The sequence below is a fragment of the Pollicipes pollicipes genome, unplaced genomic scaffold (assembly GCF_011947565.3).
Source record: "Pollicipes pollicipes isolate AB1234 unplaced genomic scaffold, Ppol_2.1 Scaffold_4740;HRSCAF=5597_pilon_pilon_pilon, whole genome shotgun sequence".
NCBI classification, from domain to species: Eukaryota; Metazoa; Arthropoda; class Thecostraca; order Pollicipedomorpha; family Pollicipedidae; genus Pollicipes; species Pollicipes pollicipes.
This window is the reverse complement of record NW_023596545.1, coordinates 17,034,099-17,053,309: the sequence shown is the minus strand read 5'-3', so window position 1 is coordinate 17,053,309 and position 19,211 is coordinate 17,034,099. Positions and strand designations below refer to the sequence as shown.

At 56.0% G+C, this 19,211-nt stretch overlaps 1 protein-coding gene across 1 annotated transcript; it reads right to left on the bottom strand.

The window, feature by feature from the left end:
• Window positions 1–6,287: 6,287 nt before the first annotated feature.
• On the bottom strand, window positions 6,288–18,343 carry LOC119099181 (eyes absent homolog 4). The gene is made up of 4 exons (XM_037222289.1): window positions 18,203–18,343; window positions 17,231–17,358; window positions 7,561–7,672; window positions 6,288–6,753 (listed from the first exon to the last, which is right to left on the bottom strand). The coding sequence occupies exons 1-3, from the start codon at window positions 18,303–18,305 to the stop codon at window positions 7,592–7,594; spliced, it is 312 nt and encodes a 103-aa protein (XP_037078184.1). The 5' UTR covers window positions 18,306–18,343; the 3' UTR covers window positions 6,288–6,753; window positions 7,561–7,591.
• Between the last annotated feature and the right edge of the window lie 868 nt (window positions 18,344–19,211).

Here is a 19,211-nt window from a genome sequence, read left to right as displayed (position 1 = left end):
TTGTGAGAGGCGCGGGCTACACTTGGAGCGGAAGGAAGCACATCGGTTATCAGTTGCGAAGGCTGTTCATAAATACAGAAACAGATAAATGCACTGTGTAAGCAATAGCTCTTTACCCATTCCGCCTGTCCAACGCCTGTGGGAACAGCTCATTGTTGGTTTTTACCAAAAGCGGTTTTATTCATTTTGGTAATAATAGCTTGACTGCTTCTATTTCTTCCTCGAGCAATGTTGAACTAAATTGTGTGAGCCCATGGAGTGTTGTCGACCAAATCGCAAATACCGCTGTGACAGGGGGGGGGGGGGGGGGTGGAGCGCGAGCTGTACATCGTGCTAGCACGCACGCTGTAGGCATTTGGCGTAATCCGGCATTTCAGGGAAAATTTCAGAGTTACACGTGATGCCGGTGTTTCATGTAAACTTTACAAAATAACCGTTATTACGCCACTTGAGGGCAAATTCAGGCGGTACTTTGAATGCCTACAAGGTCGTGGACATTTTCCGTGAGCACCATTATTGCGCCATTTACCGGAAGCATTCTTCTCATTTTTTGGCACTCCACGAAAAGCCAAAAGAACGCGGGGCTTTTCAAGCAAGCCCTGAGTATACAGACATAGTTAAAGCTGTGTAGATATTTTATGTTTGATGTTGGCCACTGGTAGCCTGATTCCCTGTAGAATAGCCAGGGGAAAGAAGATATAGATGCACCGGTAATTTGTCTACATTCTTCATTGAAACAAATGTGCGTAGTAAGCTCAAAATTACTATTCCCTGCCAATCGCACTGGATTTTTCTAGTTCTTTTTAAACGGCAAACCACATTTCTTATAAGTCAGCAACATTTAGGGGATTAAAAAAGCAATTGTCAGCTACTGGCATTAAAGCGTGCATCCAACTAAGGATTAAAATACAGGAAAGACGTCTGCATGCAAACGAATTCAGGTAAACAGGCATCACGCAGCATCATACATGCAAGCAAATTTAAATAAACAGGCATCACGCGTCACCCATCGCTTATGCATGCAAGATGGAAGAGGAAAGATGCATGCAAGAAGCTTCAAGATGGAAGATTTCACCAGAGACATGTTTAGCTTATCGTCGCTGTTCCAAGCTTTGAGATGGAAGATTTCATCAGAGACGTGTTTAGCTTATCGTCGATGTTCCAAGCTATGAGATGCGTGATGCCTGTCAACTATAATCCGTTTCCATGTACACATATTTTTGCGGATTTAATCCTTAGTTAGATGTACATTGTATTATGTTAGTGACCGGCAACTGATGTTTAACTCCTTGAATTTTGATGACTTGTAAAAGCTGTGCGTCACTGTTTAATAAAAAAGACTACAAATCGAGGGGATCGGTAAGCAACTATAATTTTTTCGAATTATTCCTCATTGTCATTTTTATAAGGCTTTTAGCATATAAAGAGAGAATGTACCCTTTCCCTTGACTATTCTAGGAGGAATAATGCTAACAGCACAGTCTTATCTCTATGCACAATGTTGCCCGCAATTGCACATAGCAAATTATGCGCAGTAGTACTCGTGCTGTTTTGCCATATAGTGTAGAATTAACGACACTAATCCCTCATGTGTCGAATACATGGCTATCTACCATTTAAAGCACACGATTAGTTAGTAACTACCCCAGGGAGTACCAGCACGTCGAAACGCAGCTACCACGGACAAAAACGGCGATAACAGGCGCATGGCTTTGCCAGCGGCCTTCCGTTGAGAGTCTTCCTTTAAAGGACGTGGGTTCAACGGTACTAAACCCACGCCTTTAACGTGTACGAGGCGTTCACCACTCTTTGACGCACGTCATGTATGAGTAATAGATTGCAGCGAAGTGCGCCATGCATGAACTGGCGGCCGGTACAGCGCATGTTGTAGAGAAAACTTCACGCCGATACTGAAGCAAAGGTAGAACGGACGACAAAAAACAAAGATAACAGATCATAACCAGCGGTGTGCGTGACCCTAACTGCAATTCACAGCAGATTGCAACTATACCCCATGTCAAGACACTGGAGACGTTGGGATCGGATTCTTCGCCAGGCATGGGTTGCTGCGCGGCCATCCATCCCGGCGCTCCTGTGGCAGTCACGTCGGCGAGCTGCCAGATGGCTTTGGCCCGACCTGCTAGCCAAGTTGTACTGGGAATTGGACCGTGTCATGCAATCACCACTAAATGGCAACCCGTCAACAAGGTTTTATAATCCTCGTAAGAAGAAAACAATGGTTCGGGTGGAATTAAAACCCACTGGTTCGCTGGGGGCTTGAATCGTCCCCACTTTCGACAACCCCCCCCCCCCCCTCCCGAACTCCAGGCCATTTATTGAGAGAAGATGCCGGCATCTAACCTCACTACAACCGCGCCGGTATGAGGAAGTAGCGGAAGCACAAAACAAAACGAATAAATACTTCCAAAGTAGATGGTCATAGAAAGTTCCAAAGCCAAGCCAAAGGAGTTCCTACCGCTTAGGTAACGGGGTCACGGTCCTCAGGATCAGCACAACGCGCCGGCTCGAAATGGCCTGTACTATAACTCATGGACACTCGCATAGCTCCGAGATAAAACTATTTACCTTTTTTCTGCTCATTCCGGGTTTCCACGACGCGTGCACGTTCTAAGCCCGGCAGTGGCACAGGCCACACCCCATGTGTAGTCATGTTGTGAGTCAGACTCGCGCCGCCCCGTGGGCAATGCAGTGTATTGAGGCATCCTGACGCCATACAAGGGTGCGCCCGCTCTGGGAACGCGCCGCAAACCGTGCCCGTTCTGGGAACGTCCCGCGAACCGGTCGTGGCGGCGCGGCGGCAGACGAATACGATTGGGGCGAGGTGCCGCGCCGCCGCATACCGCGGACAAGGGTCAATGCGCCGGGCGCGACGCTGCCGGCGGGCATGACCTCTGACCGCAGCACGCCCGAGGGCTCGGGTCGGAGGTCAAGTCAGACTTGCGGAGCTGATCGGCAGAGGAATCAGGAGGGCGTGCGCAGGCGCATGGCGAAGGTGTGAGGGAATAGGGCGGAAGGTCGTCAGGAGTCGATGGATGAGGGGATGGGCCAGACGCAGGGAGGTCCACAGAGGCGTTAGTGAAGCGATGTGTAGACCTGACGGACAGGCAAGGGAGTAAGCACGATTTCATACCGAACTCATCGCCAAATTCGATACTCGTAAGATGCAAGAGTCGATGCGAGAGTGTCAAATCTAGTGTTTGCACCTAATCGAACTGTATTAATCGCGCGTTATCTGCCACCAAGACTGATATAACACGATGGCATACTTTACATCTCCCCTGTAGGCCATAACGTGCAAAGTTCATTGATTGGCATCATTCAACAACTGTTTTATCTCTAAATGGACACGCTGATCTTTGTTTACAATGTTGCACGAAGAATGACAACGCTTGCCTGCAGTTTTCTGTACAAATTGCAGCGTCTTAGCTGCCTGTCAAAAGTGCGGCATTTTCCTCACAGCATGACTCGCATTACGTACCTGCGCGGTGAAACTGGCTTCGGTCCAAGGGGAACCGGACAGCGTATTACAAAGGCATCGAAAGCGTGCCATGCCCTGCAGTCTGGTTCTTGCAGGCGTGTGTGTGTCGACGATCGCGTTCGCTATCTTGCACAGGAGCGGTCGATGCGTCCCATTAAGAGGATTTAGCACACACCGAAGTCCGCGGAATACAGACCAAAATCGTCCAATTCGTGAGTTTATCTGATGAAAGCCGGCCTTTGCTGCCGCCGCCAGACAGCAGCGGAGGCATCCATCCGAGGTCGTGACGTGCGGATGGCGTCACTCCGGGCCTGCCGCCAGTCCTTTTGTTTCTCGGGTGTTTCATGAAGCACGTGATTAGGTGTGATCAGTGACATGCGGCGAGCGGTTTCGCGCAGCCCCTCCAGCCCCACCTCGTCGGCGGCACGCCATGGCCGGCACGGAGCTGGCGCCCCGCCCTGGCAGCTCAGGCACAGCCGGTTGTCCCAGCACGCGGAGATCACCGCCAGCCGGTCGTCCCAGCACGCAGAGGTCACCGCCAGCCGGCCGTGCCGCCACGCAGAGGTCACCGCCAGCCGGCTGGCCCGCCACGCAGAGGTCACCGCCAGCCGGCTGGCCCACCACGCAGAGGTCACCGCCAGCCGGCCGTGACGACGCCAGTAAATCCTCCGCGCCACCGCCGGATCGCGACAGCCGCGAAGGCCATGAGAGCCGCGTGAGCAAGCACGGCGGCGGCGGCGGCCGGGGCGCCTCCGCTGATCCGGCAGTGCGGCCGGGCCACACTCCACGACCCGAGCAGCGGCTCACGCTGTGGGTTTTCCCGCGGCCGAGCGGCTGCCCGCCCTCTCCGCCGACCCGCGATGGTTTGTTGTGAGCTTGTGCGGCGGCGAGACAAAGCTGCCCGAACGTGGCTCCTGGAGGACTCTAGCATGCTGATGGGCTATGCAAGGACATCAGCTGGTGCGTCGCACTTTTGCGAGAGCGGCTTTTGGTTACAGACGAAAATTGTCCATTTGAGTAGAGATGTCTCCGGGGCAGCCACTTTATCACAGTCGGCAATGGCACGTCCGGGCAGTCAGCATGTCAGCTCAACTGAAGCTAAAAACACATTACATTCACCCTGTTTTCCCGACCCACCATGTTATCTTAAATCCTCGCAGCCTCCTACCAGATAGGAAAGCTGCCGTGGAGATGCCACCCATGAGCCGGTGTAAGAACCGCCTCTCCGGGTGGCCAACTCGGACACCCGCTCACACAATGAACACGGGTCCACGCTCAGGGTGTCTCGCCCGGGCACCTGCCCACGCACTGAAGACGGCTCCCCGCGCAGGGTGGACTCTGTAGTGACGACGGCTTGCGATACCCGCAGCACTGCCCCACAACGCATCCTTATCTCCCCAATCCCACAGCCCTCCAACGGCTTTTGCTAACGGAAATAGCTCAAACCAAGCCAGACCAATTAATTTAACACTTCCTGGTCATCTCCATTATCCTCCAGCGGTGCGCAAACACGCTCAGCTCTGCACGTTCATGTTGGCATATACACACAGTGGGATATGTTACAGTATGGGACCATAACATTTCAAGATCAAACAGCCATTTCAAGCTTATAAAAGATAAAAGTTACTTTGTTAAAACCCTGATCTGCCAAACACAAGCAATGGTAAAAATATAACAAAGCAGCATGAGAGGACAGGGTGTGTGTGCTTTGACCATCGCAACGTCATTTGAGACGCGGTGACTCCGCCGCCGTCTCGCTCTGTGCAGCTGGGCTCGATTATCGCCATTCGTCGCCGGTAATCACGATGTCTTAATCCGAGCCCCACCAGACTAGGCATGACATGGAGACGTTGGAATTAAGCGATTTCACGTCATGCTAGCCAAAAAGACTTACAAGGCTCGAACTGCTGGTTCACACAAGTTTTACAGGCACGGGTACAGGCATGACCCTACGTAATGAAGCGTGTAAGCCAAACAACGGTCGCAAACAACTCATGGGGGCTCTCCTGTTCCAAGGAGTGTCGACGACTTAGAGCTAAAAACAGCTAGCGTAGTGGACAGCGCCGAAGAAACTGAGAGTGACAGACAACTCCAATATAGCTCTCGTGGCAAACGCGACCGGCTACACAGTATCACAATAACCAAGACGTCCTCCAATAACTTAGTTACACAGCAGTGGCCTGGCGTTGGCCGGCTCTGGTCGCCAACCCCCAGGGTTTTCCCGGACCGAAGGGCCGCCCAGACATCAGCGCAGTTTGTTCGGCCAAACAGCCTCCGTAAAAGACACGGCCTCGGTCGCACGCGGTCGCCTCGGTCGCACGCGCACAGTCACATACGCCGATCAACAGCACGACTACCTATGTACAGAGGACGTGTGGTGTGGCCGTGGCGCCCGACATCCCGCTCCGGCTCTCCGGGCGGCGCCCGACATCCCGCTCCAGCTCTCCAGGCGGCGCCCGACATCCCGCTCCGGCTCTCCAGGCGGCGCCCGACACCCCGTTCCGGCTCTCCAGGCGGCGCCCGACATCCCGCTCCGGCTCTCCGGGCGGCGCCCGACATCCCGCTCCGGCTCTCCTGGCGGCGCCTGACATCCCGCTCCAGCTCTCCAGGCGGCGCCCGACACCCCGTTCCGGCTCTCCAGGCGGCGCCCGACACCCCGTTCCGGCTCTCCAGGCGGCGCCTGACACCGCGCTCCAGCCTTCCAGACGGCGCCCAACACCCCGCTCCAGCTCTCCAGGCGGCGCCCGACACCCCGTTCCGGCTCTTCAGGCGGCGCCTGATACCCCGTTCCAGCTCTCCAGGCGGCGTCCGACACCCCGCTCCGGCTCTCCATGCGGTGCTCGACACCCCGCTCCGGTTCTCCAGGCGGCGCCCGACACACCCCTCCAGCTCTCCAGGCGGCGCCCGGCACCCCGCTCCGGCCCTCCATGCGGGGACCACCTCCGCCGGACCACACGGACCAGCTGCCCACGGGCGGTCCTCCGCAACGGGACCAGCCGGGGACGGGGACGACGGACACGCCACAGTCCGTGGTCCTGCGGCGGGCGGGCTCCGGATGGGGCCTCCCCAGCCGAGCGCATGCGCAGTCGAAGGCCGACAGCGGGCCCCGGCGGCCTCCAGGAGCCAGCGCCAGTTTTGTGGACAGAGGCCACCGAGTCCACTGCGCTTCAACACCGGACTACACGGGCCACGGGTCCACGCGAGTCACAGGCGGCCGGGGCGCCGGCGGAGCGCAGATCCAGCCAGCAAGGCGCCTGCAGACGTCACGAAACACGTCAGTCGCTGACGCTGCCCACTGCAAACCAACGCGACACAGCGCGGACACACAGCGACAGAACAGGACTGTCCAAACATGGCGCATGTGCCGTCATGATCATGGCTCGCTTTATGATGGTGCACAATGATAGAAGGCAAAACATAGGAACCGGGTTTGATTGGAATTGGCATTGAAGCAGCTAAATTCATGGGGCAAACGCAGGAGTTCTGTTACGCACTGGTTCGAGACATGTTCGCATCAAAGATCGGAACGACCTAGAGCATCGGGAGTAGACATTGCCGCAGGCGCATTGCTCGCGTACCAGAGTAAGTGAACAGGAAAAAAGTGAATGAGAGGTCAAAAAGGGGACATCTAAAGCAGGTGCATTGTCAGGGCGCACATCACACTAATAAGCTGAGCTAGCAGCCGGGGTACAGGAAGGAACTAAGCTGAGCTAGCAGCGGTGGTATAGTAGAGAAATAAGCTCAGCTAGCAGTGGGGGTACAGTAAGGAAATAAGCTGAGCTAGCAGTGGGGGTACAGTAAGGAAATAACTTGAGACATTCATATTGAGAAGAGAGCGAAAAACATCTGGCAGTGTCCGCATGTGCCCTACATTTATGTCGAAAAATCAGCGCTACAATTCTGCAATGTTTCTAATGAGCAGCGATGTCCACTGGTGCCTTGCAATCGTCTTTGCCTTCATGTTCTACAAGTAACGACCCGGATCGCTAAAGATGTGCACCAGATACGCGTGACATTAACGTGCTGCTCCGTGTCGCGTGATGATCCGCAACAGGGCTTACCTCAATGTTCACCCGTCGGTTCCACAGCAGCCTACATGTAGCCGCACTGAAGGAAGAACTTCAGTGCGAGGAGATCTTTGTCCGAATTGATGGGGAAGTACGGCATGCCAAACTGAAAAAGATAAACAGATGATGTCCCTGTTCGGAGTTCACTCACACGTTCAGTGCCTTGGAAACTGAGGCGTGTCGGCTGAAGGATTGGAATAGGTGCAGTATAGAGCTGGAAAGTGAAAATTACAGTCAGTTTGACCGCCAAGTAAAGAGAATGAAAAGGCGTCTTCGTGCGTAGTTGCCATGTTGAAACAAAAGGCCTTGACCGCTTTGGAGAAAGCAGGGAAGAACTTCTAAGGAAGGTGAAGGTTCAAATTCTAATGGAATATTTTCCCTCTTAGGACGAAACACAAATTATGTATAAAACTGGTAAAAAATAACCCCGTGTCGCAAAAAAACATGGCCGTGGTAATATGTCGCACCTGTATAAGGGGGAATGCACGGGGCGCGGCCCACTGAACGCACCCATAGCACCTGGATAACATGTGGGAAATAACATAACTGACACGTGTTGACAGGAATGTCTTGTGATATTCTGTGCAATTGCAATCATTCAACCTGGGTGTTAGCTGGTGAAACACACCCTCACATGATGTTGCCTTCCTAAAACCTCCACATACGATCTAACGAAACACATCCCCGCATGACACCGGCCTCCCAAGAACCTCCACATACGACCTAATGAGACACACCCTCACATGATACCGGCTTCCCAAGAATCTGCACATACGAACACATCCAAGCGAGAGCTGGGTCGCTAATATGCGTCGATATTGTAACTGTATTGAGCCATAAAAGAGACCTCAGCTGATTGACTCCCGAAGCGACGCCTTAAACTCGTCATGAAATTAGGGCAGGGCATTAAAGAAGGCGGAGGCATGTAACAATTCTTATGCAAAGGCACGTCAGGCAAACCATACCTAGCCTTAAACATCCTATGACCCATACAGCTGGCAGTCAACACAGTGAGTTGTGCCCTTGTCATGTCATCACAGGTGTGCACCACCACCGTAAGATCTGGTTCCGAGCAAGCCATCACAGCAGCACCCCAGGCGGCGAGCTTGGCCCGTAATCACTCCATTTCAGCGGATCACGGCGTGGGATTCCTTCCAAGCGCCGGCGTCAGGAGCCAGCGAAGCTAACCGAATGCGATAGTGAGATGAGACGCGCCGCCCGACTCGCCGGCGGCTTGCGGGGTGCCGCCGGTTCCTCTGAGAGGGGAGGGGTGCGGCCGCCACGGGGGACGGCGCCTCGCTCCGAGCGCCACCTGGACGCTGGAGCGTACCGCCAGGGCGTCTCACAACGCCCGCCGACAAAAGGGCCGTCGCTCGCCGAGACTGGTCTTCCACTATAAACACAGCTTTACGAGCCGGCTTGTCGGGTACGAGGAGGGGGTGCGGCCCTGGTCACCCGGCACGGCTTAGTGCCGGTTATGTGTGCTGGCGTGCCCTCCCCCTCCCCCTCCAGAATCGGGCATCGTGACCGGCAGCCGCCGCGAGCCGCGACGAGGCGCCACGGTGGAGTGGTCGCTCCCTATCTTGCAACAGTTATGAACAAATCTGAAATAATATCGCTTCTGGCGACCGGAACTAAATGCGGAACTGTGCTGCCGAACTTGAACCCAAGCCCATCCCCTCGTTGCCTACGATCCCAAGCCCATGCCCCATCCCACCCCACCCCTACCTCTCCTCCGGTATCTAAGTACATTCGGCGGACTGTTTATCTGTTCCGCACCAGGACAGACCACTGACAGACCACTGACAGAACCACTGACAGACCACTGACAGACCACTGACAGACCACTGACAGACCACTGACCACTAGTCTTGGCGTGGCAGCCAAACCGCCGCCGCAGTCTGGCAAGTCTGGCAAGTCATCGCCGCCGACGCCGCGAGGCTTGCGCGGCCCCGAGCGACACCTGCCTCCGATTAGCCGCAGATAGGCAAGCGGCTGGCCGGCCGGGGTGCGGCCTTTTCACACTTGCCTAGCGGCTTGCATAACTCACGGTCGGCGCCGTTTCGCACCGATCGGACTGAGGCCAACCCGCTCCAGCCACAGCGCTGGAACCCCTCGGCGAATCGATCCAAGGCTGAGAGCACCGGTTTCTCCAGAAGGCCTTCGCCGCCCGTACGCGAACCGCCGGCTCCGCCCGATCACCTGAGTAATTCACCGGGGCAATCGAACGGCGACGTGAGCTATGCACGACACTTCGGCTAACCGATCGCTGGCGGACCACGAGGTGCTATCGCGTGTGGCGCTCCCAGCTTCGGGCGACGCCCCCACCTCTCCCCTGCGCCGGTTCCCAGATGAAATATCGGCCGTGGTCGGGGGAGTCGGGACAGGTTGCACTGGTCGCCGGCGGTACGCGCGTCCTACGACGGCCGCAGCAGGGACGCTGCTCCGGATGTGCAGATGTGACTGCGGCGATCTCATCTGTGATGCGAATCTAAATGAGCGGCCATTAGCATACGGCAACCGGACCTGGTCGCTGACGGGCGCATTCCCAGACAATAAAGATCAAACATCCAACCGTGTGCATTCGGGACTGAGCATGGGGACCGCAGCGGGGCTCCCCAAGGGACGAATAACAATAGGCCGTACAACGATTCTAACCTGTTGAAAATGTTATAAATTGGTCAACGCACGTTGTCACAACATTCGAAGTTCCACCAAGAGTCCCAACTCTCGCTCTGATCCGCCGTTTCCCATAACAGGGACTGAAAGGGAGGGTTCGAAACGCCCTGGGGTTTACAGAGTAATAACGAAAGAGCTTAGAATAAAACTACAATGGATTTCTAGCAATGGGATCTTGTGACTGGCACTAGCTGTTATACCGTTTGGCAAATAATTGGCTCCATAATGCCAGTTAAAGGGCATATTGTCCAGAAAATCGCACCTTTCCAGCTTCATCGTGAATACGAGGTCATGCCTCGCGGCGACACGAAACCTGAACAGGTGGGTTTCTTGTTCAGTTTGTGGTGCGATGGTGAATATTTTCATTTCTATTTATATTTGACATCAGCTGACGCTGCACATGCACACGTGGCTGTTACGTGTCATCAGTCTCAGGGATGAAACGGTATCCAAAAACAACGGAAAGAGATATGGGATAAAAAACACTCAATCGCATCCATGCCTTTAAGGTATGAGCCAACGCAATCACACATAAAAGACTTGGCAGCGCTCTGTGTTTTTGCTTTCTTTGTGTCTCTGAGCATATATCTATGAGATGGCTCCGTGAATGGACAAAATCGGCCCGCCGCGTCGGTTATCACTCAGCGGCCGCCACGAAGCTGCGCACCGCCCAGCCGCGCTGTTCCTCAAAACCCGCCGCCGCTCCGAAACCAAAAAAACTTAGGTTACCAGTTTGTTGGTCAACCACCCGCATGTGAACACCCCAGAGGATAATTGAAATTTGGGTGCTATTTCAAAATGTGCGGAAAGCATCCTGTTGAAAAAGCTTAAGGGGATCACATCGACCCTCCCTCCTCGCATCAGGACGGGGTTTATCGGGGTTTTATTTTTATTGGTCGGGGTTAGGTGGGGTTATGTTCGTTGTCTCCACTCGAAGCTAGGTTTCGAAGCCGAAAGCTAGATAGCAGTTTTTCTTTAGAAGTGCTACATTTTTTTTACCGTCTAAACTGTTATGCCAAATTATGCAAAGTGAGGTTGTTCCGCCTTGAATCCTTGAACCTGCGGAGTTCATGTTTCTAGTGCAATCCATGTAAAGTAATGGTAAAGCACGAGGAAGGTGAAGAGACAGGGGCGGGGAGCCCGGGGGGGAGGGGGGAGAGGGCATGCGGGATTAGGATATGAGAGAGAGAAGAGAGAGAGAGAGAGAGAGAGAGAGAGAGGCGAGACCCAGCGATATGCGCAAATAGCCCGCTGCGCGACCACCGATCACACCGCCCCGAGCGGGACCCTGAAGCCCCATACCACGCCGGCGATGGTGTCGCAGGTGGCGACATTGTTCACCGGGAAGTCGACACCTCGCCCAATGCGAGTGGGGGCTGGGCTGGGTTTGGTTTCACAGACCGGAAAGCGTTGTCACTGAGCCACGCAAGGCCCCCATGTTAATGTGTGCCGATCGCGCTCTGCCTTTTGGGCGGTGTCCCGAACAAGATGTGTGGGCATCGTTTCGCAACGACGCCAACGTCACGCGTGGTGAGAGCTGGCCATCCATCTTTTGATGGTTTTTGGCAAACCGGTCATTATTACATGATGGGTAAGATTGATTCAGGACGGGCATGAGAAGCCAAGATACGGGTAGACTGCGCTTCGGTTTCTCTGCAGGGATTGTTGAGATGACCTGTCTAACACCTCGGCCTTCGGATAGCATTTCAGCCCCGTTGTCATGATGACCGCTCCCCCATCGTAAAACTCGTTGATAATTGAGATCGTACCCAACGGTCTAGCCGACGCCTCCTACCGTTGCTAAGGGAGCGAAATAAACATATCATTGGGAACCATACGCATTGGACGTGAGTTGACAGCAGCCCTGAGGTTGCCACACAATGTCCGGGAGTTAAAACTGCACGGCAGCGGCTCGTAAGGCACGCCAACTGGCCGTCGCCCACAGAGCCGGCGACGTTCGGCACCAGTGAGCAAGCCGGAACAGACTGGGTGGTGGAGACGAGGTGCTGCCGGGCGCGGCCGGGCGCCGTTACGTACTCCGCACCATCGCCGGCCAGCGGCGCGAGCCACGGTCACACACGGCGCGCCGGCCCGGCTGGCGCGGGTTCACGGTCGTCGCGGCCTTCGGTGCCGCCATTAAGGCACCCACAATAACAATACCTGCGAATTTGCAGTTAAATTACGCATCGGACGGTGGGAGGGAGGGGGGAGCGCCAGAAGACTGGCAGCCTCGGGTTGCGGCCTCGATACACGCGACCGACGCCGCACAGCCGTCCGGCGCTGTGTCGGAGTCGACGGCGGTCGGCGCGGCGTTGGGCCGGCGGCGCCCCCGCCGACCCGGGCCGCTGCGGCCGCCACGGGGGTCCCGCGCGGGGGGGGGGCAAGGGTCGCCAGTCAGGGCCAGGCCACCGCCGCATTCTTTGAGCGGCGCCGCAAACCGAGCACAAGAACATTGGCGTCGTTCGATCACGTCAACTGGGCGGCGCACAGCCGACTGGGCCCGCCAACCGACGCGGGGGGGGGGGGGGGGGAGAGGGCGCCGCCACCAGCCGGCCCATCTTCCTCGCATGCTGTAATTGTCGTCCCGCACCCGACATGCCCGCACGCAGCCGGCAGACACGTGGGAGTCGGCCCGGCGCTGGCCGCGGCGGATCCGCGCGTGAGGGCGAGGCTGCAGCGGCTGGGATGCCCGCCCGCCGCCAGTCCGCCAGCCGCCTGCTTGGTATGGCACGGCAGGCCCGCGGGCCGGCCAATCCGGCCAGCGATGTCGCACCGCTGCGCGGCGTGGCTGCTCGGGGCGCGGCCGGGACGAGGCGCGGCGCAGGAGCAGGGGCGGCCGCGGTGAGCCGGCCTCTCCCGCCCCCCGCGCGCGCGCGGGGGTCACGAACACGGCGCTGCGGCTGCTGGGAGCACAGAAACGCTGCGGTTTTGGTCGCGTGCTCCTTCAGCATGCCATTCTGGAGTCAGCGTGACGCACGGGTAAGGCCAGCTTCAGTACGTGTGATGCAATGGCACGGCCACATCTCGGTCGGTGAGGCGCATCGGCGCACCGGTGACGTCTGATCCGATGCCCCGTACACGGTCGCCTACTGGGGTGGTAGGGGGAGAGGACACCGAATGCACATCCCCACTGGAGGCGCGCGCACCCCCCCCCCCCCGATCTGGAAACATTAGCGACCTTAGAGGCCCCTGGCTCCTTCGCCACCCCAACAACGGCGCCTATAGAGGGGCTATCGGCACGAACCCGAACGGGGCCACGATATTTTATTGACATGAACACTAAAGATGCCCCAAACCTTAGGAAGGGGGGAACGGGCACCCCCGACGACTGAAAGGGCGCTGGGCCGTTGAAAATATGTTACGGATGGACGCCGGAAGTACAAAGGGACATCCCGAGCCCCGAGGCCAGAGGAGATGTTTGGGTCCGTGATGGACAAGGCGCGGAGACAGCTGGTCCTTCGTCCTTCGGGTCGGGTCCTTCGAATCGGTGCCGCTACTCCCCGCAGCGTGGCAAGATCAGTGTACCACGAGTCGGCCGAGGCAATTACTTCGATGCTGCCCCAGTACTTCAGGAAATTGCTTCTTTCCCCGCTAGCCAGCATCTCAGCCAGCTCCACGACCGCTTTGGGAAGCCGCAGCAGTAGTCCCTCAGGCTCTGAGAGTTCTTCCGGAGAGCGTGAAGAGCTGGTCGGCACTGGAACCGACCGGGGAGCGATGCGCACGGTTACGGGACCCCGTGCCGGTCGTACGGTCCAAGCTTCACATCTGGCTGTTAAGTTGGAACGAAAAGAAGGAGCTGCCAAGACTTTTGATACAGCAACCAGGTAAGCGCCTGAAACTCCTGCTGCTCAACATTTACATCTCGTCCGGGCACTCGTCCCGCTGTTGGTCTTCAGAAGGCACTCGTTGCGCTGTTGGTCTTCAGAGGGCACTCTTCGCGCTGTTGGTCTTCAGAGGGCACCCTTCGCGCTGTTGGTCTTCAGAGGGCACTCGTCGCGCTGTGGTCTTCAGAGGGCACTCTTCGCGCTGTTGGTCTTCAGAGGGCACTCGTCGCGCTGTTGGTCTTCAGAGGGCACTCGTCGCGTGTTGGTCTTCAGAGGGCACTCGTCGCGCTGTTGGTCTTCAGAGGGCGCTCGTCGCGCTGTTGGTCTTCAGAGGGCACTCTTCGCGCTGTTGGTCTTCAGAGGGCACTCGCGCTGTTGGTCTTCAGAGGGCACTCGTCGCGCTGTGGTCTTCAGAGGGCACTCGTCGCGCTGTTGGTCTTCAGAGGGCACTCTTCGCGCTGTTGGTCTTCAGAGGGCACTCTTCGCGCTGTTGGTCTTCAGAGGGCACTCTTCGCGCTGTTGGTCTTCAGAGGGCACTCGTCGCGCTGTTGGTCTTCAGAGGGCACTCGTCGCGCTGTTGGTCTTCAGAGGGCACTCGTCGCGCTGTTGGTCTTCAGAGGGCACTTTCGCGCTGTTGGTCTTCAGAGGGCACTCGTCGCGCTGTTGGTCTTCAGAGGGCACTTCGCGCTGTTGGTCTTCAGAGGGCACTCGTCGCGCTGTTGGTCTTCAGAGGGCACTCGTCCGCTGTTGGTCTTCAGAGGGCACTCGTCGCGCTGTTGGTCTTCAGAGGGCTCGTGCGCTGTTGGTCTTCAGAGGGCACTCGTCGCGCTGTTGGTCTTCAGAGGGCACTTCGCTCAGTTGGTCTTCAGAGGGCACTCGTCGCGCTGTTGGTCTTCAGAGGGCACTCGTCGCGCTGTTGGTCTTCAGAGGGCACTCGTCGCGCTGTTGGTCTTCAGAGGGCACTCGTCGCGCTGTTGGTCTTCAGAGGGCGCTCGTCGCGCTGTTGGTCTTCAGAGGGCACTCGTCGCGCTGTTGGTCTTCAGAGGGCGGTCGCTTGTCAAGTGCGCGTAGCTTGGGAGTTTTTCTATAGTGCCAATTTTTGACTTAAATACCCCCCCCCCCGACCAAAATTACTGGATATACCCCTACGCCTCCAAAAGTGTGATGAGCAGCCGCTCTCACCCTCTCACTTCCAGTCAGTGAGTCGCACTGGCACATTCACTTCTTGCCAGTGTACAGTGCTGGCGCGTTTGTGTGGTCGCTCCACGGTTGATGAGGCCCACCGGAACGGTCCCTTTCAGTCAGCGCCACTCGCTTGTCACTCGCCGCTTCGGCACCACTCCGGCCTTTTCATTCAGTGTATGGCACCGCTATTTCCTCTTCATCAGTGCAACACTTTATTACTACGCCTTCCATCTTTGTGACGTACTGGCGTCATTTCCAACATCCGCAGTGAAGCACTGAGACAGTACCCTCATCCCGCTGCCGACGGCGACGCACTGCCGTGGTCAAGGTGACGCGCTGACAGCATCTTGACGCGAGCGCCACGACGCCCCACGCTCGCCCCGCGTCGTGTTGTGGCCGCCCCCGTCAGCCATTGTTTGCCGCCTCCGTCACGGCACCGGCCCGTCTCGCCGCATCGCACTATCGGCTGTCAGCGCGCCAGTGAAAGGTTCCGCCGTTGATCGGTCGTCGGTCACCGCTGAAGAAACGACCAACTCGAGCACGACCGCCGCCGGCTCCGTCCGTGAGACAAAACACCCGCCACTCCAGCCAAGGTCGGAGCAGTGAGCGATCGAGGAGCGCGAGGCGCCGCACGCGCTCAACCTCAAAATATGGATGTTTCGAAAATTAGTTACCCGCTCAGGACAAAAACTTGCCGTGCGCTTCAAAATCATAAAGCCATACATTTCCCGATGTACTGCATGTTTCGCACTTTTGTGATGATCATGTCTCGCACTCAAACATGTTTTGTCTCCCACTGGGTTAGTACCCAATCGCTGGGATACCAGTGGCATGCGCCAAGTACATCCTCTGCAAAGGGAACATACCAAACGGTCACAGCTGGAGGAAACGTAGTAGTTGGTAAATCGGCTCTAAATTGCCTTACCCCATCATCAGTGCATTATTTCATCGTCCGGCGACCATACGTATGATTTCATGGCCTATAGTAGCTGAAGGACCGCATTTATCACACATAATGCCAAGCTCGGTGTCACTGAGTAACCCCCGCATTTTGTTATACTCAGTCGTTTGCTCACAAAATCATTCACGCGCATCTCTATCAGCGATTACGGCTCCGAATATCATCACTGCCTGGCCTTCAGAAACGTGTGCTGAGTAGAATTAAGAGCAGTAACCCCTGAATGCTTTCACTCTGAGATAAATTACAAGTCACATTTTGAGGCCCAGCTTGCGTTCAAATCCGCAACTGCAATTAAAAGTGCATGGAGCAGCCGTTTGCAAGCGCTAATGGAACCGACACATCAGCATATTTACAACTATTACTCACTATTTATAAGAGTAACAGACAGCTTTGAAATCCTACAGCCGCCTCGCTCTAACAGCTTGACCCTCTGCAACGTGTGCATCCCAAATGTGCGCTATGTCAGCATCAATGACATTTCCTCATGCAGACAATAATCAATCAACGATGAAAGCATATCTCAACAAGCACCCATAGCAACAAATGCCTGGAACCGAATGCTGCCTGTCATGGTTCTTTGAGTGACGCCGAATATAGTAATATGCTGACAATATTCACATTTCAATATACAAGCATCACGGCAACAAGTCTCCACATCTTAGGGATAAGAAACTGAGAAGAAATCATGAACATCCTGCACGTCTTTTGGTCAGTTTATGATCTTCTAGCTTTCAGAGAGGATAGGGTAGGTTGGCCGCGAAAGGACTTTTCGAATACCCGGTTGACTTTTTTATCACATTTCGAGACTAGCAAGACGCTGGGTGATTAGTAAGGGCGGTTGGAGAGCACTTCAGCAGCGGCCGGTCCCATCCGCTGGCCTGTCTGACCACGGGTTATGAGGTCAAGCCCAGCTCCGCAGCCGCTGCATGCAGCCTCTCTCCTTTCTGCGCCCTGTCCACGGCCCCACAGAACCAGCGCTGCCGGGCAGCCAGGCTGGTGCCGCGCGGCCACTGACCTGTCGGGCGGCGGTGATGATGCTCGGGCTGTCTGGCTTGTCCGGCTTACCGATGATCACGCAGATCACCTCACGCCCGTGTTTCTCGGCGTACTTTTGCCGTATCGTGTTGAGACAGCTCTCAAATCCTGCGGCACCCGAAAGCACCGGTCTCGTAACAACCAACGAGCTTGGTGACGAGCGTGGCGCCTTCGGGCATCGCACACTCAGCCGTGCAGCGCGCCCTGGCTGACCTATGGTCGGACGTGTGTTGTTCTCCACGTGCCGTCATCAACTGGTCATACAGCTGCGACATCACACATGGGTGTCCAATCCAGCCGTCCGCAGGCCAAACCACGGCTGTCATGGCGGGGCAAATAAATTACGGTCCGTGTCAGCCAGCCTGACATCGATGTGACAACCAAATGTCAGCCATCGGCGCAAACCGCACGGCCCGGGCCAGCGTCGGCAGCTTCGCATCGCTGCTCCGCCAGGCGGGCCGACCTTTCTGCCGACCTTGCAGCCCGTCCGAACCACGTGAGAACAGGAAATGCAAGCGGCCACCTTGAATGAAGCACAGGATCGCCGCCTCCAGACAACCCCCTCGTCCCCCTCCCCTGCCTGTATGTTGACACAGCTGCGCTGGGGCGCCTCCGAGGCAGTGTCTGCCCCTCCCCACGTACGATGCAGACGGGGAAAGTCATGCGAATACACTGCTGTGCCATCGTTAGGAAGAAACCCATCACCGTCACCGTAAACATAGCCAGATAATTTAGTCATGCGGCGACGGTGATGATTGGTGGATTTCAACCAAACAAACACAGCGCAGTGCCCACCAGAGGTGACCACAGCTACCAAGGCAAGAGACTGGCATCCACAGACGACAGTCATGTTGTCACCAAAACCCACCAGCGCCTGGAGCCACCATCGGCGCACAACATCCATCTGTGCCAACATGCTCTGCAAAGGTGCCGTCACCGCTGGACCACTCACCGACTTTGTACGCTGAGAAGATGTTCTCAGGCTCGAAGCAGTCAGCCAGGCCGAAGACCACCGTCTTGGCGAAGGTGGTCATCAACATGTTCCGCGTCACCATCACGTTGGTGCACTGCTTCCTGCAGTAGAGCGACGGCCAGCGTCAGAACCAGGAAGAATGGCTGGCAGCTTTAACGAGGATTATGAGAGTGCCAGGGGCGTCTTATCAAGGTTGCTCTGCAAGATGATCTTTTTGTGATATGTCTTGCTGAACGGTAAACCGAATTGCAATAACGGTTACGCAAGCATTCGGTGAACCAGTGTCGTGCAGGCTGAAAAAAAACATTAAGACCCGTGTGCACAACTAAAGCCGTATTATGTACACTTAACATTCCCGCAGTGACAGGGTGCGCTGTCCTCCAGAGCCTCTAACTGCCCCTCGCACGCCGGGAGTCCTGTGCTTGGCGTTTTGTCCTACTGTGTCATAATAAAGGACCCCCATTCAGTCACGTTTAGACCAGGTGAATCAGAACACCAGCGCGGGTACCTCATGTACATACAGGTACTGGTTGGCCGAGTGCGCCTGTATCTGATGTACAGGCACTGGTGCATTTGCACCAGTACCTGTACCACCAGAACCAGTACCCGCTGTTCATAGTTAAAGCCAAGCTACAGTGACCAGTCACACGGTGATTAGGTGACCAGCACTCGACGGGGTCTTAAACCCAGTACAGTTAAGTACGATCGATTACGTCTAAAGGTGCCATGAGATAGTCAAGGCCGATACTGATCCAGGCTTGACTGGATGTTCACGTCTGGCCGTCAATCTCGCTGCCATGTCAGATGGTTCACTTGGCAGATGGCAGACTGCTGCATGCCATTTCACATGGCATGCAGCTCATAAAACCTACTACTGCCGTCACTTAGCGGACAGCTCGCCAACGCCGCTCAAATAAATCGCGAGCCCATGGCGTCCACCGGCCTCATTCAGGGTGGCACCCCAATGACGCAGGGAGCCGCCGCCGTG